The 24,838-nt window shown below is 46.5% G+C and overlaps 1 protein-coding gene across 5 annotated transcripts; it reads right to left on the minus strand.

Moving 5' to 3' along the window:
• Positions 1–829: 829 nt before the first annotated feature.
• AMZ2 (archaelysin family metallopeptidase 2) lies at positions 830–10,411 on the minus strand. Of its 5 annotated transcripts, XM_047758039.1 has the most exons (9): positions 10,018–10,068; positions 9,421–9,513; positions 9,029–9,118; positions 8,216–8,498; positions 7,383–7,556; positions 7,159–7,287; positions 3,555–3,718; positions 2,042–2,218; positions 830–1,077 (listed from the first exon to the last, which is right to left on the minus strand). In XM_047758039.1, exons 4-9 carry the CDS (start codon positions 8,496–8,498, stop codon positions 922–924), a joined length of 1,083 nt encoding a protein of 360 aa, XP_047613995.1. In that variant the 5' UTR covers positions 9,029–9,118; positions 9,421–9,513; positions 10,018–10,068; the 3' UTR covers positions 830–921. The 5 variants fall into 5 exon arrangements, with proteins under 5 accessions (XP_047613995.1, XP_047613992.1, XP_047613991.1 ...); XM_047758036.1 differs by lacking the exons at positions 9,029–9,118; positions 10,018–10,068 and adding an exon at positions 10,279–10,411 and having other exon boundaries at positions 8,237–8,498; XM_047758035.1 differs by lacking the exons at positions 9,029–9,118; positions 10,018–10,068 and adding an exon at positions 10,279–10,410.
• Positions 10,412–24,838: the final 14,427 nt, after the last annotated feature.

The following is a 24,838-nucleotide window of genomic DNA, read 5'->3' on the forward strand; positions in this document are numbered from 1 at the left end:
ACTAAAGTGAGCTGCTGTTTCTTATAGGGATAAGCTAACAATCAGCAAAGGAAGAAAAAAATAGAGAGAAGGCAGCCCAGAGGGTGGACGGGCCTAGAGAAATGCAGAAGGGATGGGAATGGACAAAGTGACTTGGCTGAGTCCCACCTCTTTCTAAAAACTGAACCAGAAAACATCCCCTGGAAATTATGTTCCTTGGAAATCCTTTCTTAGGACATAAACAGCTATTTTTGCAGGACTGGTTTACTGACCAGTTACTGCTGGTCTTAACTGTCTCATGAGACATAAATATATTTGAAGAATGGAAACGATGAGCTTGTTGCCTCAGACCAGGCCGCGAAGAAGAGAGTTTTGAGGGGTTTTGTTTTGTTTTTTGCTTTGCTTTTCAGGGCTGCACCTCGGCATATGGAGGTTCCCAGGCAAGGGGTCGAATTGGAGCTGCAGCTGCTGGCCTACACCACAGCCACAGCAACGCCAGATCCAAGCCACATCTGTGACCTACACCACAGCTCACAGCAACACCAAATCCTTAACCCAGTGAGCAAAGGCCAGGGATCGAACCCGAGTCCTCCCAGATACTAGTCAGATTCATTACCACTGGGCCACCACGGGAACTCTGAGTTTTGAGTTTTTATCATTCAAAATGAACTTCATTTCAATGTTCAGGTGGAGGTTTTTTCGGCCTTGCCCGTGGCATATGCACGTTTCTGGGCCAGGAATCAAACCCACACCACAGCAGCCACTCCAAGCTGCGGTGCCACTAGCGAACCCCAAAGTTCAGGTGCTTAAAAAAAAAAGTTCCATTCCGTTACTCTGACACCGCGCAGGATCAGACTCAACAGTTTATTCCAATGAACTACGCCGCCCAAATGCAAGAGTACCGTGCAGCTATTTCTTTTAATTACTCCTATGAGAGGGTGCTTATGTGTGGAGAAGAGCAAGGCACTGGGTTAGCCACTCTTTCCACTCCTTAAAGGCTTCCACAGGTTTGGGCAGATTCACGTTATCCTCGCGACTGTGTCTCGGAGTAACTCTAGGTGTGTCGGTGGATTCATCGTCAATCCACCTCACCAGCGCCTGGAGAAACACAACGCAGAGTTATCTTGTAGCAAATCACGGCAAAACAGTTTTAGGGAGAGAAAAGCCTGGGCTTCTAGATCAAGTTCTCTAAAGCCGTGACTTAGCTTCCCCACAAAGATGTTCCCTTTGATAGAGACGGTTATGAGGTGAAACCACCCTGGGACGATGCCCTAAGCGGAAGGGCCAACTGTGGGCACAAAGCACAGCCACACGGTGTGCACAGGAGAAGAGGCCACAAAGAATGACACTCGGCCTCTGGTTTTTTTTTTTCTCTTTTAAGGTGGGAGAAGAATTATTTTTTCTCAAGTTATCAACTGTTCCACAAGGCATGGTACTGTCCTTTTAATGTGATGTCGAGGTGTATACACCCGTTATGTGTACACACAGCTCTGGGAGGAGACAGGTGTATGTGCAGACACAGGAACCGCAGTCACCTGGGTGCCCCCCCCCCCTGCTCCGTGAGTAGGTTCATGATGTGTATATATTGACGTGTCTGTGAACTTGTGTGGACACTCGGACCCACACCCACCCGCTGAGATGAGCCACTTTCCCTCTTCCTTCTTAAAACTGTCCCTTCCTTCTAAAGAACATGCCTCTGTCCCAGATTTGCAGAGATAAATCACCTCCACGTGGTCGGATAATTTTTAAACGTGAACTTGTCGGGATTTATTCTGCTCTGCAGAGTCAAGCTCTCTGGCCTTCAACGAATGGGAAATACAGAAGCCTCTTCCACCACTTCTCACTGAATGCTAAGTGTAAGGCACTACGCAGAGGCAAGTCAAAGTTTGGAAGAAAGATATTTCTTTGCATGCTTTAAAAAAAAAAAAAAAAACCACCCACAGTTTCCTGCTTACCTTTGCAACTAATTTCCTCTGATAAGTCACCTCCAGAGAAGGGCCTAATAGAAAATGGTAGTTTGCTACTTAAATAACCACTTCCCCCTTTTTGGCTTCCCACTTACTCGGTATCTTTCTTTAAGGCTGAAGCCAATAGCACTCTGCAGCTTGCGTAAACAGACAGGGCAAAGGTTGAGGGGGCGCCGGTCAGCTTCTTCCAAGTGGTTGGAACCTTGCATGAGGCAGGCAAGCCACTGGCAGTGCCGAAGTCCGAAGATGTGCCCAATCTCGTGGGTTAGAGTCTGCGGCGAGACACCCACACGGAGGCTTAGAGCGCCACCAGCAGCAGCAACGAGTTACACCCCCTGCTTTTTTTTTTGCTTTTTTTTGCTTTTCCAGGAAACACATTTATATGAAACAATTTTCTTACCACCTCACCAAAACTTCAATCTGCTCAAAAACTTACTTCCCTAAATGTCTTTCTGCCTTCCTCTCTCTACTTAATTATTTCCCTGGACTAGGGTTTCTTAACCTTGACACCACTAATACAGGCTCTTTCCTTGGGGGGGAGGGGGAGACAGCTGGGGGAAGGGGGCAGGTCAGCCTCTTCACTGCAGGGGTTTAGCAGCATCGCTGGCCTCTACCCACTAGGTGCCATAGCATCCCCTCCCCAGTTGTGACAACCAGAAATGTCTTCAGGCTTTGCCAAGCATTCCCTGGGTGACAAAATCACCGCTGGCTCTAGACCGCGTGGGGACTTGGTAAAATTTAGATTCTGAGGCCGTTCCCCTGGAGACGCTGAGACAGTGGAGGATGATGCTAACACAGAGAACGGTGACCCTTGAACAACAGGGACAAAAAGCCAGCACAGACACTGAAATTTTCAGTATTAAGGGATCCATTTTGGAGTTCCCGTCGTGGCTCAGTGGTTAACGAATCCAACTAGGAACCATGAGGTTGTAGGTTCCATCCCTGGCCTCGCTCAGTGGGTTAAGGATCTGGAGTTGCCACTGCTGAGGCAGAGGCCAGCAGTTGCAGCTCTGATTCAACCCCTAGCCTGGGAACTTCCATATGCTGCCAGTGTGGCCATTTAAAAAAATTTTTAAATAATTTTAAATTTTGTTTTTATGGATAATTCAGTTAGTCAATATCCACCAAAAGTGTACAAAGGATACAAACTCATTTATAATATTACCTTAATAAGGACTGCAGATGTACAAATTCAGGGAATTAAGATTTCTTAAAAAAAAAAAAAAAAAAAAAACAGGAGTTCCTGTTGTGGCACAGTGGAAACAAATCTGACTAGGAACCATGAGGTTGTGGGTTCAATCCCTGGCCTCACTCAGTGGGTTAAGGATCTGGCATTGCCATGAGCTGTGGTGTAGGTTGCAGACGCGGCTCGGATCTGGCGTTGCTGTGGCTGTGGTATAAGCCAGCAGCTACAGCTCTGATTTGACCCCTAGCCTGGGAACTTGCATATGCCTCAGGTGCAGCCCTAAAAAGAAAAATAAATATAAATTAAAAAATAAAAATTAAAAATCATTGCAATTCTCACTTAAAAAAGAAAAAAAAAATATATATATATATAAAAAACCTACTCTTGCTGCAACAACAACTACTCTTGTTTGAACAACTCACCTTACAGGACCGAAGCAGCAAAACACTAGTGACTTCAGGAATGTAATAGTTGTCAAAAACTGAATAGTCACTCGAGGATTTCTTCTGCAGCTTCTTCACCTTGCCTTCATAGTGGGAGCTATAGAAATCACGGCCATACCTGGCAAAGCTGAATATCCCCACACCTACGAAGGACGAGCAACGACAGAATGCGAGTAAGATTCCTGAAGCAAAGACCAAGAGGCGAGCTCCCTGGGTGCAACCATTACTGGTAAGTGCGTTCAGCCAGGACAAAGGAGGGCACTGCCCCAGATTCCCTGCCCAATCTTCTGCTATCCAGTGTGCCCTGCTCTGGAACACTCAATGGTCTGGGGTCAAATTCTTGAAAAATTGGAAGGTTTTCCCCCCCCACAAAAGAAGACTTTTGCATTTTCTTTTTCAGTTTTTTTTTGGCCACACCCACAGCATGTGGAAGTTCCCAGGCCAGGGATCGAACCTCCGCCAGAGCAGTAACCCAAGCCACTGCAGTGACAATGCCAGATCATTAACCCGCTCTGCCACAAGGGAACTCCACCAAAGAATTCTTCTTCAAGAGTCCAAATCAAGTGCTCCTAATGGAGTGATGAGGAAGGACCCAACTGGAGTTCCCGCTGTGGCACACTGGGACCAGCGGCAGCATCTCTGTAGTGCCAGGAGGCAGGTTTGATCCCTGGCCTTGCACAATGGGTTAAAGGATCCGGCCTTGCTACAGTTGGTGTGTAGGTTGCAACTGAGGATCTGATGGCTGGCCAGGGAGCTCCATGTGCCACGGGGTGGCCAAAAAAAGAATGTTTGAGCCACAGGAACTCCTGATTTCACACTTTAAGAGGACAATAAGCAGATGCTTGTGCCATCTGTCGGTGAGGGGGCTGTGCCTCCCCCATCCCCCTACAGAGGAGGATGGCCTGGCCACTGCCCCTGCTGCCTTAGCCACCACATCTGGGCCATGCCTTCAGACGGAAGACCCTCTTCTGTCCTCCACCTCTTTAAACCCAGCACAACTCTATTCTGTGGCTGGTGCCAGTGACCAGAACAAATACCCTTGAAACTGACTTCCTGTGACACTTCGGCTAGTTTCAACCGTCTTTGCATACACGGAGAACAGAGTTTCGTGCACAACTCATTCTAAAGGGGACTGACCGCTTTCTAACTTGACGTGTTTACATTACCGCTTTCTCGTATGCCTCTCTTTCCGTCGCTATTCCAAAGTAACAAGGAACCTTTTTGTTAAGGAAATGAATTCACAGTAAATTTGTCCAACCGATTTGGTTCAAAAAGAATGTACTTTGAGTTCCCTGGTGGCCTCGAGGTTAAAGATTTAGCATTGGCACTGCTATGGCTCGGGTTTGAGCTCTGGCCGGGTTTGAGCTCTGGCCGAGGGAACTTCTACGTGCTGTGAGTGTGCCCAAAAGGGGGAGGAGGGGAGAGAAGAATGTGCCTCACCGCCACCTTGGTATTTGAAATTTAGGGGAAAGTGCATTCTGAAAGTTAAGAAAAAGCTACTCATGTCACAAGTGACCTCCTCTGACCAAACAAGTGTGGGCATATTTCAATATAATACCTTTAGCAAGAACAGTTTTTTCTTCTACTAATCCTACAAATAGACTATTTCCTTTACTAATTAAATATTCCTCAATTTTATTTTATTTTATTTTTTGTCTTTTGTCCTCTTTAGGGCTGCACTTGCAGCATATGGAGGGTCCCAGGCTAGGGGTCCAATTGGAGCTGTAGCTGCCGGCCTACACCACAGCCACAGCAAGAGGATCCAAGCCGAGTCTGCGACCTACACCACAGCTCATGGCAATGCTGGGTCCTTAACCCACTGAGCTAGGCCAGGGATCGAACCCACGTCCTCATGGATACTAGCTGGGTTTCTTTCCGCTGTGCCACAATGGGAACGAAACATTCCTCGATTTTAGAATTGGAGGAATGAAGTCACTTGTAGTAAGATGCAGTCTCACTCCAGGGCAGATCAACCCTACTCTCTTACGATACCTTCTCTTATGTCATGCAATATATAATAAACTTACAGGGAGGAAAAAGAATTAAGGTAAAAACACTTGGGGAGAAAGCTTCCCGAAATGCAGAAGATAAATTAGCTAACAATACCTAAAGAAATACATTGTTGAAAAAGAATTCTTTTTCTATTTTGGCCACCCTAAGGCATATGGAGTTCCCGGGGCAGGGATCAGATCTGAGCCACAGTCGTCACCTACGCCGCAGATGCGGCGACAACGGATCCTCTCACTCACTGTGCCCGGCCGGGGACTGAACCTGCATCCCAAGGCTGCAGAGACACTGCCAATCCCACTGCACCACAGAGGGACGCAGTGGGTTAAGGATCTGGCATGGCCACTGCTGCGGCTTGGCTTCGATCCCGGCGCCTGGGAACTTCTATATGCAATGGGCACAGCCAAAAATTTAAAAAAAAAAAAAAAAAAAAGTCAGGAATTCATCAGTGACCCAAGTCTCCAGAAAATGTATTGACAGGGTCATGGAGTTGGGGGGCGGGGGGGGGCGCTGTAAGAATATAAATGGAGAGGTAAGGATGAAGGAGTAGGTGGGAAGAAGAGGCTCCTTAGGGCCCTGGGCCCCCACCTCTGATGAACAGGGACGAGAAGGCTATGGCTAATAGGGAGAAACATTTGTTAGCAAGAGCTCCCCACCCCCAACAAAGCCTGAGGCTAATGTACCATCCAGACAGTCCCTGGTCCCTACTACCCATCCATGGAATGGTAATAGACAACCACACCCCAAAGCTTCCTGAACTTCTCCCTGCCGAACCTTAGATCCTGGGGGATGAAGGTAGAAAAACAGGAGGAGAAACGGAGGGGTAGGGAGAAGAGAAGCGGAGAAAAGGCAGAAAGAAAAAAAAAAAATAGGATTTTTTGCTTCCAGATCCTTTCTCATCCCCACTGTTACCATGCAGGGTTCCCAATGAGTCAGATTTACTTTATCTCAGGTCAAAGACTGAACCTGACTTTTTTTAAAAAAATAAAATAACAACATGTCATAAGACACTGGATTGGAGGCACACACTTATAAATCAGTCTGTGGCTAGCGCATCTATGCAAGACCGCAAAAAGAGCCGAAAAACAATTAGCAAGATTCTCGCTTACATTAATGACAGTTCAAATATCCTTAATTTATTGAATGCGCTTGCCACTGAATCACCTACATTTACCATCTAATGTGCTAAATGCTTACATAGGTGCCAGGCACAGAGACACACTTTTTATATACCAGCACTTTTATGTAAATGATCTCAAAATGACACTGTGAAAGGGGTGTTATTAGCTTTAAGGTCATGCAGGCAGTGAACAGCCAACCGGAGAGGAACCCAGATCATCCAAATCTATCAACAGCATTACTGCCCACTGCGGCACGCTGCCACACTAGAAATATTATACAGTCTTTGTTTGGTTTTGGCCATGCCCATGGCAGGCAGAAGTTCCCAGGCCAGGGATCAAACCCAAGCCACTGCAGTGACAAGGCTGGATCCTTAACCCATTGAGCCACCAGGGAACTCCTGTACTGTCTTAAATAGCAAAATCATAATGCTTGGACCAACGTCAAAAAGGAATACCATCTGTCAAAGAGGCCTGTCCGAAGACAAAATTCCAGGAGTCTCTTGGATAGAGATCAATCATTGTTATTCCCACAACACAAAAGGCATCTTCAGGTTTCCTCTTTTTTAAGAACTTCAGGATCTGCCCTATTCAAAAAGAAAGGTAGGTGTGAGGAAAAAAAAAAATATATATATATATAAAATATATAATTCAATTCAAATTGTACAGCTGTTTAATTCACCTGCATGAATCTGTAGGTTTTGTGTGTCATCGTTGATTCTAAATGAACACTTGGTGGCAGAGACAGGAACTGGTTCTAGGAGTTTCACTGTCAAGCCGTAGAAAAATGCTTCACAGTAGCCTTTGAGCCATTTAACGTATTCTTCACTGACACTCCTTGTGTTTCCAAGAGATCCTATAATATGAAAGAAAATTTAATGACAGATTTTTTTTTTGACCACGCCCACAGCAGGCAGAAGTTCCTGGGTCAGGGATCAAACCCACACCACAGCAGTGGCAATGCTGCTAGGCCACCAGGGAACTCCAAAAGACAGATTTTAAGATGATTAAAACAGTCTTTACCTCAGTCTATAATTGGAAATTTGGAATTAGAAATAAACCAACTCTGAATTTTCAATATATCTTTATCATTCATTGGTGTGAATGCAAATTAGAAAGAAACAAAACATCCTCTTTTAAGGCAAAATTTGGCTACCAAACTTCCACCACTGGACTGAATATCAAAAATGATTATGAACCAAATGAATATCCCATTGTGGTTCATCAGTAATGAACCCAACTAGTATTCATGAAGATGTGGGTTCGATCCCTGGCCCCATTCAGTGGGTGAAGGATCCAGCACTGCCATGAGCTGTAACCATAGGCCAGCTGCTACAGCTCCGATTCCACCCCCTAGCCTGAGAACTTTCACATGCAGCAAGTGCGGCCCGGAAAGAAAAAAAAAAAAAAGAGATTATAAAAACTGCCCACTTAAATGAGATCAAGAAGCTAAACTATCCCTGGCACCAGCACAGTGCAAAACCAAACCAAATCCACCCTATTACCAATATATACCAATGCACTGTATATAAATACTGTGCTTCTCTGCAGAGGGTGTCTTTCTGTAAGGATCATTGAAAAACTCTTCAAAGTCCTGGGGAGCCTCAGGGTGGGAGTTTATCCAATCTGACTTCGAATGCAAAGTAATGGGTCCAAAGAGATCACTGTTTGGCAGGAAGGCTTCGTTCATCAAACGCCGTTCCCCAGCATCTAACTTCTCGTACTGTGCCACCAGCGCTGGGTTCTTTGAGATGAGAACTGTTTTTAGTGTCTGTTCAGAGTGTCGTACTATTTGCATCTACCAGAAAGACACAAGGAGTCAAATAAAAAATGCAGCTCCATACTGGTGACTTTACCTCTCCTCCACATATAGCTCTCATTTCTCCCCAGAATGGAATGACGGATCAATTGATTGCTAATGCCCTGGAGTGATCACACCCAACTACTGTTTGCTCTCCCCATTTCTAATCCATTTCTTGGGGAGGGTCTCTGAAAGAGAGAGGAGAAAATCATGAAATTCATTCCTCCACCCCTTAGGGAACCTGCTCCTCTTATAACAACCAGTGGTAACCATAAGACGCAGCCTGATTCCCCCTTTCCTTCTGTCATTTGGGGAAGAGTAACAATGTTATGAATTGACTCATTACAGCCACATGAAAAGTACTCATCCTTTCTAATATGACTCAAAGAGGTCCACGAAGAAACAAAAAGAGAACTAATGCAAACCCTGCCAGCTGATAATACAGATCAGCCCCGTTGAAGTTTACTGTCTCAAGGTCATGTCACCCCAGGAAAGACATCAGGTGACTAATCAAAGGCCAGACTTACAATGACAGGCTGCTTCCATTCACATCATGTTCCTATGAACTGATCTCATCCTTCCGTTTGAATGGGTGAACCAGCTGCCCCGCCACGAGGCTTTGTGAGTGAGGAAAGGAAAAAAACAGATATCATCCACTGGAACCTATATTTTATAACTATCCAGGCTTTTCCAGTTTAATGAGAGACAACTGATGGGAAATTTTAACCTAATGGCTGTTCTAGCTGGACATCTGAATTCTGGGGTTCCAGAGTGAGGAAGAAATTCCAAAACAAAGATCTCTATTGTCAGAGCTCTCCCGGGAGCAGAGAAACCTCGCTGCTCCACAACAGCGAGCTGAAATCTGACTTCTACAGCACAAAATAGCAAGCAAGATGTGCCCTCCTGTATTTCTACATACCTTTAGGGAGAGGAAGGATCCCATTGAAGTTTTTGCCTCAAAAGGACAGGCATGTCGGGGCCTGGTGAGAAACTTGTGTGGGGGGCCTTCACCCTGATAGTAAAAAGGCAGGGTGAACGGTCAGGAGGCCTCCTGTGGCCTCCCAGGTCTGCTCTGGGTGGCGGGGCGGGAGGCAGTGGGATGGAGGCCTGCAAAACTGTCCGTGTTCTAACCAGCACGTCCCAGGTGAAGCGGGGCAAGTTGCCTATAGCAACTCGCAGCTTGGGCTCCGCCCTGCAAGGGCGACCCGGACCACGGCTGGGGGCGGAGTGGGGAATCCCAAGGGGACTCTCGCTTCGCCTTTTCCACCCAAGGAAGGCCCAGCCTAGTCCCCCGGAGACACCCCGCCCCCGCTGTCCTCCCGGCTTCCGCCGCAGGCTGCTCCTCCCACATCCTCATCCCTCCCCACCGACCGCGACAGTCGCCATCCTCTACAGGCAAGAATGCCCGGCTAGGAGGGCCCGGCCCGGCTCTGACGGTTCCCCCGCACTAGCCTCACCCCTCCAGGAGTAGACACCGCCCGCCTGCCTCCCACGGCGGCCCTGCGCGCCCGCTCACCGCACGCGGCGCCGCGCCACGCCCCTTCGACGGACGCCCCGCCCACCGCACGCCGCACGGTTCCGTCGCGCCCCGCCCCGCCCCGCCGCACGGGCCCGTCTCGCGGGAGCCAATCCCGTGGCTGCCACTGTTCTCGCGTCCTAGAGCGGAGCAGGGTCACTAGGCGGCGATGGGGCGCCCAGATCAGTCCCCGTGCTCGCCCTTTTCGGCCTCGCCCTCGCAGAAGCTCCGCTCCCAGCCTCTAAAGGGCTGGTCTCCTACCATGCTGGGGTGGGGCGGCCGCGTCGTGGGATTTGCTGGTTTGTGAATGTGCTCAGCGGGCCGTGGGTTTGAGAAGCGCCCTCGACGTGACTAGTTCAACCCGGCGGTTCCAAAATAAATCAGCCGTGGCCACAGGCTGACGCACAGCCTCGGCGCGTGCTCCCAGCTGTCGTCACCCTTTATCTGGTGGCAGCCTCTGCAGCCACCGGGGCGTGGGGGTGCAGCGAGTGGCAGGCGGCGCGGAGGCGGTGTCCGAGACCCGTGGCACTAGCAGGATTTCCGCTTCACCCAGGGATGCGTCCCTTGGCCTCTCACGAATGCTGAAAGGGCCAAAATGCGTGTGCCAAAAAGATGTTGGGAAGAAGAAAGGGCGCCTTCAGGCTTTGGTACTGAACTGGCCCTGTGGCCTTGGAGACGCAGTTGAACGTCTCTGGGTCTCGAGGTTCACTGTAGAGGATGAGAAGAGAGAGCTCTGATCCGTGAGGCCCCCCTTCAGCCCTGGGAAGTTGAGGGTTCCCATGACCCACTCCTCTTCTGCCCCCTCATGCAACCAGCGCTCATTCGTGTAGATATTAGGACACGCTAAGTACTAGAGAAGGAATCGGGACCCACTCGACCATGTGGGCCTCCAGCTGACTTCCAAACAAGCCCAGCCATCTCCTACACCCTCCTTTGTATCCAACTCAGTTCATTCTTCCCCAGGTTTATCCCATGCTCACCACCCTGCCTATCCCAGCAGCTCCCTGCAGAGGAACCCTGGGCAAGACCTATTCCTTTACCAACCTGATTCCTCAGACCTCCACCTTTTTACATGGATTCTCTTCCAACACCTCAACTTAAAAGGACACCCAGCTTTCTTCCCAGGGCATCACTTCTCTCCCAACCTTCACTCAGAAATACTCCTAAATTCGGTTTTTCATTTCCAAGCCGCTGTCCTACCCCTGCAAAGCAATCTCTGTTCTGCTGAAGTTCAGGCCATTTTACCAGACTCGAGTTTTTCTTCATCCTAATTTCCCTTCCCATTCTTCAGAAAAGACACACACACACTTTTTTTCTTTTCTTTTATTTTCAGGGCTGCACCTCTGGCATATGAAAGTTCCCAGACTGGAGATCAAATTAGAGCTGCAGTTGCTGGCCTGTGCCAAAGCCACAGCAACACCAGATCCTTAGCCCACTGATCGGGGCCAGGGATTGAACCCACATCCTCATGGATGTAGTCAGGTTCTTAACCCACTGAGCCACAAGAGGAACTCCATACACACATTTTCTTGATGGCTTCAGCCCTTGTCTGATTGTCTTCTCCACCCTTAAACCCCTGTTGACTCTCCTTTGAGGACCTGGACTTCATAAATGTTTGACCTTTTCAACTCCTCAGCCTCTCATTTGCTCACCCTCCTGGATCTTGAAATCCCAGAATTCATTCTTTGACCACGCTGCCCATATGCAGCCTTCCTGAACCTGTTCTTCAATAAAATGTGTCTAGGAGTTCCCTGATAGTCTAACAGCTAAGGGTCTGGCATTGTCACTGCTTTGGCATGGGTTTGATCCCTGGCCCGGGAACTTCCATATGTTATGGGCACAGCCAAAAACATATATACATAAATTTTTAATATAAAATAAATGTGTTCATAACAAAGGTTTGGAGGTCCCTTTAAAGATCTGGCTTTGCCACTGCTGTAGCTCAGGTGTCACAGTTGTGGTGTGGGTTTGATCCCTGGCTCCAGAATGTCCACATGCCACAGGTATAGCAAAAATCAATCAATCAATCAATCAATCAAAGTTTCAACCTGAGGACATCGACACGTCCGTCTTACCATGCTTGAGAAGGAGGAGACTTTTTGGATGTTGTGCTTTGGGCTGACTGCCCATCTGCAGACCCTCCAGGGTAGCACAGGAGCTAAAGTCATGGTGGGTGTTTGCATCCTAAAACCTCCACTTAATAGCCCTGGGTTACTTGTTTAATCTTTTAGGCAACTTGCCTAATTTGTACAACAGAGATACTGAAAGTGCAGGTCTTACAGAGTTTTAAGAATCAAATGAGTGACATTAGATGTTTTGCCTTTCGAGCTTTCCGATTGAATAGACTCCTGATACCCTGAGAGGTTTCTTTTTTTTTTTGTCTTTTTGCCTTTTTTGTTGTTGTAGTTGTTGTTGTTGTTGCTATTTCTTGGGCCGCTCCCGCGGCATATGGAGGTTCCCAGGCTAGGGGTCTAATCGGAGCTGTCGCCGCCGGCCTACGCCAGAGCCACAGCAACTCGGGATCCGAGCCGCGTCTGCAACCTACACCACAGCTCACGGCAACGCCGGATCATTAACCCACTGAGCAAGGGCAGGGACTGAACCCGCAACCTCGTGGTTCCTAGTCGGATTCGTTAACCACTGCACCACGACGGGAACTCCCCTGAGAGGTTTCTTTAGCTCAATTTTACCTCTTCTAGAAACCCTCCTAATTCCTCCTCCCTCGAGACCAAACCCCCTCCTCTGGGAGGCTCACCTCCTTGTGCCTGCTGCTATCCTCGCCCTTATCACAATGATGATAACTTATTTCTTACTTGTCTTCCTAGCTAAACTGTGAGGTGCGTGAAGATAAAGACTTTCATTCAGGGTGTCCAAAACATAAAAGGTATTCTTCATTAGGCCTTCACCCAGTTATTTGTATTCATTAACAAGAATGTTTCACTTTGCATTTAAACTGTTCAAATTTATTTTCTTTTTTTTTTTTGTCTTTTTAAGGGCCATACCTGCAGCCTATGGAGGATCCCAGGCTAGGGGTCAAATCGGAGCTACGCTGGGGCCTTTGCCACAGCCACAGCAATGCCAGATGCGAGCCACGTCTGTGACCTACACCACAGCTCAAGGAAATGCTGGATCCTTTAACCCACTCAGAAAAAAAAAAGAAAGAAAACTCACTGAAGGAAAAAAAAAAAAAGTGATGCAATTGCCACAAAATCTTAGAAGGATAGCATATTTCTGCATAGTCTCAAAGTAACAATTTTTTTTTAGAAAAGCTTGTACCTTGTGGTTTTTTAAGGTTTTTTTTTTTAAGAATAAAAAGATATTTTCTATTACAAAGGTGGTTTGAAAAAAAGGCTAAATGAGCAAGTAAGGGCTGACAATGTAAATTTAGGATAAAATTGACTTTTTTCCCTGTTAACTAGTATGTCGTTCCAGAATAAACCAAAGGATATCTACATTTCTAAGAGAACTACAATCTCTCATTTTTAGAAATGAGTGCATATGCCAATCATCCAAGTTGTCCAAAAAGAAAATCTGGTGACAAAGTTAGACAGCTACAGAACAGGGGAAAGAAATACAAAATATCTGGCAGGTGATGGATTTTTAAATGACTCTTACAAATCAACAGGAGGGAGACCAACACCATGACAGAAGCATAAGCAAAGAACATAAACAGATAATTCAAGTGATGCCTTAATGTAAAAGGGTTCAATTTTCCCAATACCTACAATAAAACCACTCCTTTTATTTTTACCTATCAAATGACCAAATAGTTTACTGTTGACTCTTGAACAGTAGGGGTTTGAACCGTGAGGGTCCAGGTATACAGATTTGTTTCCTTAATACATACTGCAGTCCTCCACAGTTCTTGTTGGTTGAATCTGTGGATGTGAAAACTGGGGATATTAAGGGTTGACAGTAAAATTACACGCAGATTTTCAAGTGTGCGAGGGGTCGGCCCATTTTCAAATGTGCGAGGGGTCGGCCCTCCACACTGTTCAAGGGTGACCCTTGAGCGTGAACACTCCATGCTGTTCAAGGGTCAACTGTATTTTTTTTTTTTTCATGGTCACGCCCGTATGGAAGTTCCCGGGCCAGGGATTGAATCCGAGCCACAGCTTCGATCCTTTAACCTACTGCACTGGGCAAGGGATTGAAACCACACCTGCACAGCAATCCGAGGCACTGTAGTCAACTTCTTAACCCACTATGCCACGGAGGGAACTCCAAGGGTCAACTGTATTTTGAAATAATTTCAAGCTTATGGAAAAGTGGCAAGAATAATATAAAGAAACCTATATAATCTTCACCCAGCTTCCTCGATTAACATTTTACCTCAATGACTTTCACTGTCTCTCTCTCCCTTTGTGTTTCTCTGTCTCCTGCCTCTGTCTGTCTGTCTCTCTATATACATTATGTATATATGTATTTATATGTATATATAATGTATATATGTTTTTTCTCCCCTCAACCACTTGAAAGTTGCAGACATGATGTCACCAAATACTTCAGTGTGTATTTTCTAAATCCAAATAAACCTTCATAAATAACCACAGGACAAATAAAACATATCCGTATAGGAGTTCCCTGGTGGCATAGTGGTTGAGGATCCAGCATTGTCAATGTTATGGCTTGGGTTCAATTCCTGAGCGTGCCTCAGGTGAAAAGACAAAACAAAGCAATCAATATGGACTCATGTTTGTTTGTTTGGATTTTTTTGGCACCAGGAAGTTCCCAGGCCAGGGATCAAATGTGAGCCACAGCAGCGATAACCAGAACCTTAACCATCTGAGCTACCAGGGAACTCCTGGACTCATGTTTGTTTCTTTGTCTCTCTCTTGCTCTCTTTTTTTTGCCTGAGGTTTATAATCATTTCCTTCTTTTCTTCTTTTTCTTTTTTGGCCACACTTGCAGCATATGGAAGCTCTCAGGTTAGGGGTCAAATCAGAGCTACAGCTACAGATGCCAGATCCAAGCCGTGTCTGCAACCTACACCAGAGTTCAGGGCAATGCCGGATCCTTAACCCACTGAGCAAGCCCAGGGATCAAACCCGCATCCTCATGGATACTAGTTGGGTTCATTTCCACTGTGCCACAACAGGAACTCCTTGATTTATATTTTTACAGTATAAAAGATTATTTTGCCTAGTTTCATATGACCTCCTGATTCTTCATTAAAAAACTTTTTAAGATGTGCCCTGGCCAGAGCCCCTTTCCCCCAATTGTTTTGTTGCTCATTCATTGGGCCTTTCAATTTTGAGATGCTTATCCTTCTATTCTGAGAGATTTTCTTGAATCATTTCTTTGTGATTTCCTTCCCTCCACTTTTGCTGTGTGTGGGGATTTCAAGATGGATCCTCCAATTTTCCTATCTTGTATTTCATATTTTTCTTTTTGTACTAGTTTCTGAAGTTTTCATCAGCTATCTTTCATTTTGAATATTTGTTTTCAGACATTCTGTTTTTCAGTAGCCCAAAGCCCTTCCTTGTTCTGATTGTTTATTTTGTACCTTTTCTCACTTCATGGGTGAAATGTCTTCTTTTATCACTCTATAGATATTAACTACACTGCTTTGAAGTTTTGTTCTGTCGTTTCCTGTACTTGGGTCTTTTGCTTTCATGTTAGAACTTTCCACAAACATCTGGCGATCCTTGGCTATCTGTTAAGATTTTATCATAAGGCGCAAAAAGCTGGCTGACGGTTCTCTGTACATCAAAGTGGCTTATTTGCTGAGGTTTCACAGACGTGATATGGCAGAAAACCAGCTGATTCACTGAGGGGAGATCCCCCAATGTCTAAACCTATGACATCCTGGTTTTTCCAAAGAAGGATCATTTCCTAACTGACTGCCAGTGTTCTGGAAGCAGGATGCAGTAAGCGAGAGAGGCCCTCTGTGAGAGTCTTGATAATGAGAGAACCATTAATGTGCAGATTCTGAATCCTTAATCCCTTTGTTTTTGCTCCTATATTTCACTGCCCACAACAAGCAACCCATTTTAACACGAGACTACTTGGGTTCAGAAGGTTTCAGTCATTTACCTGTTAGTATGAATTCATACCTGGTCAGTTTGCTTTTCCTCTAACTTTTGTCTGATAGCAACCACTCTGAGGACATGGAAGTCTGATTGCCAGGAGGTAGGGGAAGGTGGATACTTTGAGGTCACAGGGTCCCTCAGGAGGAGAGCAGCCCAGAATAGAGAAGGCAGACTGGGAATGATGCTGTGATCCAGGGGATTAGGGCACTGGGACCTGGATGCCCAAGGGAGGTGGGAAGATGGGAAACAAAGGTAACGTAGGTTTAAACTGTGTTCAGTGCCAGGGCTCTATGGGGGGAGCAGGGGCTGGCTTGTTTTCTCCCTCCTGCACTGCACGCAACCTGCCCTCAAAGACCCGGAGCCCAGGTACAGCCAAGGTTGAACAATGCAAGTGAAAGACAGTTTCTAGGAGAAGCCCATCCTGCATCCTCAACACCCACCTTACAAATGATCTTTTGGATGCTGTCCTACTTGCAAACTGAGGCGTGATTTGCCTCTAATGGCAAATGGCTATCGCAGGCAGGGCCAAGGGAGAGAGGCCATTAGCAGAAATGAAAAGCGTGAAATCTTTCAGTCCATGAGGTTAGAAGGGGATTTTTCTATCTTTTATTATTTATGATTTGTGACTTCAGCTACTCTTTCCCTGAACAAACAAAATGTTACAGTTCTAGTTCAACTTACAGGAGCGAAGTGATGCTTATCATCAATCATGATGCAAATTGCAAAGCAGTTGTCACCAAGGCCTTGGGTGCTGCTGTGGCCTCTTTTTCTAGTTCTTTGATGTCTTGCCAGGCGAGTTATCTTCTGTGCCTCCAACAGTTTCCAAAAGCTGCCACAAATCACATGAGTGTGTGTGTATATCTGTCTTGCAAATGAATGTAGTAAAATCAGTGAAATGAGCAAAAGGAGACTTGGTTTTTATTGAAGAAATGTCACTCCCTGATCAACTCTACTTGAATAAAAAAATAATTTTTTTAAAAAAAAGAATGTCATGCCCTGAAAAGTAGGAATTGGGGTCCCTGCGATCTGCTTGAGTGAGAGCTAAGGAAGTGAGCAGGACAGGAGGAGGAAAGGCTGGGTGGAGTGACCTCTCTGACCTCTGAAGGGAGTCTTGATCCCTCGCCCCTCCCCCAACTGCCCCAGCCTCTGCTGACAGCGACATGGTACAGTCTGCGCACTGTAGCTGCGTCTGAAATTTACAGTTTTTCTTTCACGTTCCCCTTTTTCAGTCTCCAAGAAAGCATGGGTAGGGCGGGGCGTGGGGGGGGGGAATGAATGAGACACAAATGAAAGAGGAAGTGTCTCAGCCCTAAGGAAACCTAAAGCAGCCCACTCCATCACTGACCTGGATGGAAATATTGAGGACATCCTCTGTGTCCTTTTAGACTTTCTGGGGGAGGGGACAGCTGCTGCCCAGAAGCAGCCAGCTTCCCTCTGGCCAGGTCATCGCAGTCGCCTGTCTGGAGGCGGAAGGAACCCCCACTCCCTGGCAGGGGCAGGGGCAGGGGCGGGAGGGTCGTACCCAAGATGGGGGTGGCCTCTTTGCACTCCAGGCTTCCTACTCACAAACCCGAGTCCACCTTGCTCCTGACCTGGAGATACCCAGGCTGTGCTCAGAGCAGGTGTCATCCGAGGGGGCCACCCTGGGACCATGAGCCCAAGTCAGACAGCAGCACCACCCAACCCCAACACACACACCTGTCCAGGTGGCAGGTGCTAACTTAGGGGAAGGGAGGGGCAGATAGCTTTCTGAGGGAGAGGACTGATGTGAGGACAGGTGACAGAGGGCAAGGGTGGTGTGGAGAAAACGGGAACGGGGGCATCGCCAGAGGGGACATTTGCCTGCTTAGAAAACACACATTTCTTTCTTTTTTCTTTTCTTCTTCTTCTTTTTTTTTTTTTTTTGTCTTTTTGCCACTTCTAGGGCCGCTTCTGCAGCATGTGGAGATTCCCAGGCTAGGGGTCGAATTGGAGCTGAAGCCGCCGGCCTACGCCACAGCCACAGCAACGAGGGATCCGAGCCTCGTCTGCAGCCTACACCGCAGCTCACGGCAACGCCGGATCCTTAACGCACTGAGCAAGGTCAGGGATCGAACTCACAGCCTCATGGTTCCTAGTTGGATTTGTTAACCACTGAGCCACGACGGGAACTCCAGAAAACACACATTCCTTACGCGATGTAAGAATATGTTTCTACTGGAGTCCATGTAATGAAAGCCTGTAGTGAGACATGCTTATTAGTATTATTATTTTGGTCATGCCTGTGGCATGTGGAAATTTTCAGACCAAGAATCAAACATGAGCCACAGCAATGACAACACTGATCCTTAACCCAGTAGGCCATCAGGGAACTCTGTGAGACATGCTTATGATAGAAACTTTCAAGAGGACAAGAGAGTAGACAAAGGAACAAAACTGCTCCTGGTCCAGCCCAGAAATAACCTGTGTATGTAATATGTAGAGTTTTCATGGTGTGCATTTTTTAACATAATTATAATCATACTGGACCTCCTAACTTGTAGATACTGACTTTTCAACCTTTCTTTGTTTGTTTCTTTCTTTCCTTCCTTCCTTCTTTCTGTCTGTCTTTCTCTCTCTTTCTTCCTTCCTTTCTTTCTGTTTTTCTTTCTTTCTGTCTTTCTGTCTTGTCTTTTTAGGGCTGCACCCGTAGCATATGGAAGTTCACAGGCTAGGGGTCAAATGGGAGCTGCAGCTGCCGGCTGGCACCACAGCCACAGCAACGCAGGGATCCGGGCAGAGATCTACACCTACACCCCAGCTCATGGCAACACCTTAGCCCATGGAGTGAGGCCAGGGACCAAATCTGCATCCTCGTGGTTCCTCATCAGATTTGTTTCTGCTGAGCCACAATGGGAAGGCCTCACCATTTCTTTCTTTCTTTCTTTTTTTTTTTTTTTTTTGTCTTTTCTAGGGCTGCTTCCCGCAGCATATGGAGGTTCCCAGGCTAGGGGTCTCATCAGAGCTGTAGCTGCTGGCCTACATCACAGCCACAGCAACACAGGATCCGAGCTGCGTCTGCGGCCTACACCACAGCTCTCAGCAACGCCGGATCCTTAACCCACCGAGCAAGGCCAGGGGTCGAACCTGCAACCTCATAGTTCCTAGTTGGATTTGTTAACCACTGCGCCATGACGGGAACTCCCTCCCCATTTCTTTTGTTTGTGTTTTTTTGTTTGTTTGTTCGTTTTTGCCATTTCTTGGGCCACTTCTGCGGCATATGGAGGTTCCCAGGCTAGGGGTCCAATCAGAGCTGTAGACACTGGCCTACGCCAGAGCCACAGCAACGCGGGATCCGAGCCGCGTCTGCAGCCTACACCACAACTCATAGCAGTGCCGGATCCTTAACCCACTGAGCAAGGCCAGGGATCGAACCTGCAACCTCATGGTTCCTAGTCGGATTCGTTAACCACTGAGCCATGATGGGAACTCCCTCTTTCTTAATCCAAAAAGTGTTCTCGACCTCTGAGAATGTTTGTCACAGAAATCATCTGGAAACCCTGAAAATGAAGTTCATCCTTAGCACTTCCATCGAGCAAATAAAGTAATAGCCTCTCAGTCAAATATCATGTGTGCATTTAAAAGATGGATCTCATGCTACTAATTTACATGGAAAGATGTTGCCAAGACCTACCTGAATTTTTTTAAAGGTTGATATATGTATATCTCTCTCATATACATAAAACTTGAGACCATCCATATAACCACGTGGCTATGGGTGTGTGTAAAGATGTTTGTCAAAATGTTAGTAATGGTTCTCTCCAAGAGGCGGACTGTTGGTGCTATTTACTTTATATATATCTTTTTGTACCATTTACATTTTTTTTTGCAAGGAATATTTACTAGGTTTTTTTTTTAACTATTCATTGTGAGAAAAATTTTTCTGTAAATCTATGCTTACTGATAGCAAATATATCCATTATAAAGTGACTGATAATGAGAGATATCAAACCTATACACAAATATGATACTATTTTGATACCTCACATTTCTATATACAAATTGGCATATGATATATATATATATATATATATATAATTTGTAAACAGGAAAAATATACATTTTTCTGCAAATTTTACCCAATTTGTAACTAGAAAAATATGTAAAATTAAATATAAAATTTACACGTTCGTTTTACACATGTGTATAAAAACAAGTTTATTTATTTATTTATATATAATGATTTTTTTTTTCATTATAGCTGGTTTACTAAAAACAAGTTTAAAAACGTGTCTTTGGAGTCCTGTCATGGCTCAGCAGCTTAAGAACCCAACGAGTATCCATGATGAGCATGCAGGTTCCATCCCTGGCCTTGCTCAGTGGGTTAAGGATCCGGCATTGCCCTGAGCTGTGGTGTAGGTTGCAGGCAGACTGCTCGGATCCAGCATTGCTCTGGCTGTGGTGTATGCCAGGAGCTGCAGCTCCGACTCGACCCCTAGCCTGGGAACCTCCATATTCCTCGGGTGCAGCCCTAAAAAGAAAAACAAAAACTTGCTATCATGTCCTTTTAAAAAAAAAAATAACAACACTGTTATATTTTAAACAATAATGATATTTCCATTCTGGTGGGGGGGAGGGAAGAAGCAATATTTGAGGCTGAGTCTTGGAGGAGCGAGACTGGCCAGTGCAGGACAGCCTGGATGGAAGGAACAGTGTGTCTCTAGGTCACAAAGTCCCAATAAAGCGGGGCATGTTTGTGAGGCTATCGTCCCTGGCATCCGACACCACGGAGCCCGCCCTCCGTCTGAAATTTCCTCCTGGCTTTTCTGGGTCACTGTCCTCCCTGGGTTGGTGTGGCTCTGGTCAGCCAAGCGGGCACTGGGGGCGCTGGTGGAAGTAGGTACAGGGTGGCGGCCTTGGTGGTGTTGGGTACAGACTCCGCAGGGATCATGAGGATTAAACCAACCTCATTCAGGATATTCTGGAAGCTCGGGCCTGGGCACCTCGGGAGGAAGAATCTGGAATCCATGTCTGGACTTGGGTTCAGGTTGAGGGAAAGTGTCTCATCTGAGATGGGCTCCCCATCCCATGACCCATCTCAGACGAGAGACTTGACTCCCCTCTCCGAGCCTCGGTGTCATGGTCCAGAAAATGGGACAAGAAGAACCTCTAACCCTGCAGGGTGGCTGAGAAGATGAGCTAAGACTCAGAAAAAGCCCCTTACAACACACTGTTTCGTATCCAAAGAATCTGACTCCAGTCAAAACAGCATGACCGAACCCCAAAGGCAAACAAGCAAAGCCTCGACTCTTCTTTTTTTTTTTTTTTTTTTTTTGCTAAACTCCCGTGCTCACGACAAGTACTTGTGATATAGCCTCGTGGTCGGATGGTCGGTCACAAGTTCTAATTATGGAAACACTCTCTGACAAAACAGCCTGTTGGCGTGAGTCATGGAGGGTAGATTAGGTCTCAGGGCTGAGAACTCTCCTGAGCACGGTTTGCAGACAAGTACGTTCTAGGGAAAAGAAAGCAGTGATTTATAATCATTTTCATTCAGGAAGATGCCTTGCAGCCCTGGCAGTCACAGGCTTCTGAAACAGCAGGTGGTAAATAGAGCTTTTCCAGGGCCTCCTTCCTATAACTTTCCAGCTCTCTTGCATTTGTTCTTATTGTGTCTCTCCTCCTACATACACACCTCTGTTGATTCAGGATCCTGGCCTGGTGACCTGGGGGTGAAATATTTTAAATGGCAACTCAAATAAGTCCAGGCCACTCATAACACACATAATGGGAGAGGAGTCTATTTAATGGGGTGGCTTCAAGAGGGATTAGGCCCTTAGTGACGGGCCCGGGCGTGAGAGGACGTGATGACATTACTTTCTTTCAGGGGCAAATATTTCTCCCTCCCAAATATTTGGATTTCCTATCTGGAGTCTTCTTGAGCCTGTGTTCTGAACTGGCAAAAGCTGTTGGATAACACTGAAAGCTCTCCTCTGTATAATTCTGTGACACAGCTGTTAGGCACACAGATGTGGAAAGCCACCCCCAAGACCTAGCTGGATTTCTCTCTCTCTCTCTTTTTTTTTTTTTTGTCTTTGTAGGGCCGCACCTGTGGCATATGGAAGGTTCCAGGCTAGGGGTCAAATTGGAGCTGCAGCTGCCAGCCTACACCACAGCCACAGCAATGCCAAATCTGAGCCATGTCTGCGACCCACACCACAGCTCACGGCAATGCCGGATCCTTAACCCACTGAGTGAGGCCAAGGATCGAACCTGCATCCTCATGGATATTAGTCGGATTCCTAACCCACTGAACCACAGTGGGAACACACGAATTATTTAATTAATTAATTTATTTATTTATTTTTTAATTTTTATTTTTTTCCTTCATCTGCACCCATGGTAGGCAGAAGTTCCTGGGCCATGGATCGAACCTAAGCCACAGCAGTGACAGTGCCGGATCCTTAACCCTGCTGAGCCACCAGGAACTCCTGAATTTTTTAAAAGTTTCAAAAATTGAGCCTATTTATACAAAAACATGGGTGTACATGTGTTTAAAGAAGATGTTTCCCAAACAGAAGCGGACTTGCAGATACAGAGAACAAACGAGCGGTTATGGGGGCGGGAGGAACCCTGTAGGGATGGGGGGGTAGGAGGTATAAATCTTTGGGTGTAAGAAAGGTTACAAGGATGCATTGTGCCACACGGGGAATATTGCCAATATTTGGTAATCACTGTGAAAGGAGCGTAAGCTTTGAAAAGTGTATAAACATTTTAAAACATTTTTTTTGTAAAGAAAATATTTGCCAAAAGGTTAATAATGATTAAGCCTCATGGGAAGAAACCTCAGGGTTGAGTCCCCGCAGCTGTGCCACTTACTGGGGTGTGTGCCCTAGGACCCGGGGTGGCGAAAGCTCCCTTTTTCTTTGTCCTTCGAGCGGGGCTGGAGAGCGGGCTTGAGGGCTATTATGTAAGGGATCGGAAGCACTCCATAAAGGCTGCTGATTACGACTCTGCTGCCCGTAGACCTTGGGGCAATGGGTTCTGCCACTTGCCGTAGGACAGACCCAGAAAAGCAGAGCAGTGGTCGAAGGAAAACTGACATGGGTGTCATGTGGGGGTGATCCAGCATGTGGAGTATGGATCAGAGTGAAGGTCACAGAACGGTGTAGAAAAAACAAAACAAAACCGTTCAGTGGCCACCCTCAGAGGGCAGCCTTCATTAGCTCCTAGATCAGCATGTTCACGCCCTGGAGACACAGAAAGCCAAATCCTAACGATTCTTCTTGAACCCCGGGGAATTGGCTGGATGAGGACCCCAGGCGGCCCCTGCGCCTCAGTGACACAAGGGATCAGAGCTGCCCCAGACCTGGAAGGTGATGCTCCAGGACAAGGTTGGAGAGGGCGACTAAAGCTGGTTCCACTGGTGACCACCTCCCTCCCTGAGCGACACATTCCTAGAATTGAATGATTTGTCAATGTGCTCTTCATATATTTTTACCAGCTACAATCACGTCTTGCTGAAAGGACCTACTCTGACTTCTTCATTTGTGTGTGTGGGTGTGTGTGTGTGTGTGGGTGTGTGTCTTTTTAGGACTGAAACCGTGGCACATGGAAGTTCCCAGGCTAGGGGTCAAATCGGAGCTGTAGACACCGGCCTACACCAGAGCCACAGCAATGCGGGATCCACCGGCCTACACCAGAGCCACAGCAATGCGACCTACACCACAGCTCACAGCAGCCCCGGACTGCTAACCCACTGAGCAAGGCCAGGGATCAAACACTCATCCTCATGGATATTAGTCTGGTTCCTTACCACTGAGCCACGACGGGAACTCCTATTCTGACTTAAGGTGATTTGACTTTGTTCCAATCCACATGGACTAGTTTTATACTTAAACTCTCCAGGTAGGGTTGCCAGGGATGACACAGGGTTCCCAGTGACATTAGCATTTCAGATAAATAGTGAATCATTTCGTGTGTAGGAGTATGTCCCAAATATTATATGGGACATGCTTAGGCTAAAAGATTATTTTTTGTTTATCTGAAATTCTAATGAACTGGGCATCCTGTTTTTTTATTTGCTGCGCCTGGCAACACTATTGTCAAGGGAAATCTTATTTCTCTATTTCCAAATTCTTGGACAGGCTGGTGACCTTGTGCATGCTTATATGATGTACACACTGTTGTGAGAAGGTAAGGATGGTAATTATTTATTTACCTATTTTTTTAGGGTCACACCCATGGCATATGGAAGTCCCCAGGCTAGGGGTCAAATTGGAGCTACAGCTGCCAGTCTATGCCATGGCCACAGCAACGCAGGATCCAAGCCGTGTCTGTGACCTACACCACAGCTCATGGCACCACCAGATCCTTAACCCACTGAGCGAGGGGCCAGGAATCGAACCCAAATCCTCAGTGATACTAGTCGGGTTCTTAACCCGCTGAGCCGCAACGGGAATTCGCATCACTTATTTAAAATTTTTTTTGATCTAGATACATACACATATTCTTTTTCTCATATTATCTTCCATCACGTCCTATCACAAGTGATTGGATATAGCTCCCTGTGCTGTACAGCAGGACCCTGTTGCTTATCCATTCTAAGCACAGATGAACCTATCTACGAAACAGGAACAGACTCACAGACATAGAGAACAGACGAATGGCTGCGGACTTGTAATTCTTTTTGCATAAGACATATTTCCACATAAACAGCAAATATCTCCCTGTATGGGACTCGGTGCTGGGTGGTTCTGGGAGAGTTAGTGGTTGGTAATCACAATCCCTGTCCTCAGAGAGCTTACAGTGTAGACTATAGCGCAGCTAAC

This window comes from Phacochoerus africanus, chromosome 14 (assembly GCF_016906955.1).
Source record: "Phacochoerus africanus isolate WHEZ1 chromosome 14, ROS_Pafr_v1, whole genome shotgun sequence".
In the NCBI taxonomy this organism is placed as follows: domain Eukaryota; kingdom Metazoa; phylum Chordata; class Mammalia; order Artiodactyla; family Suidae; genus Phacochoerus; species Phacochoerus africanus.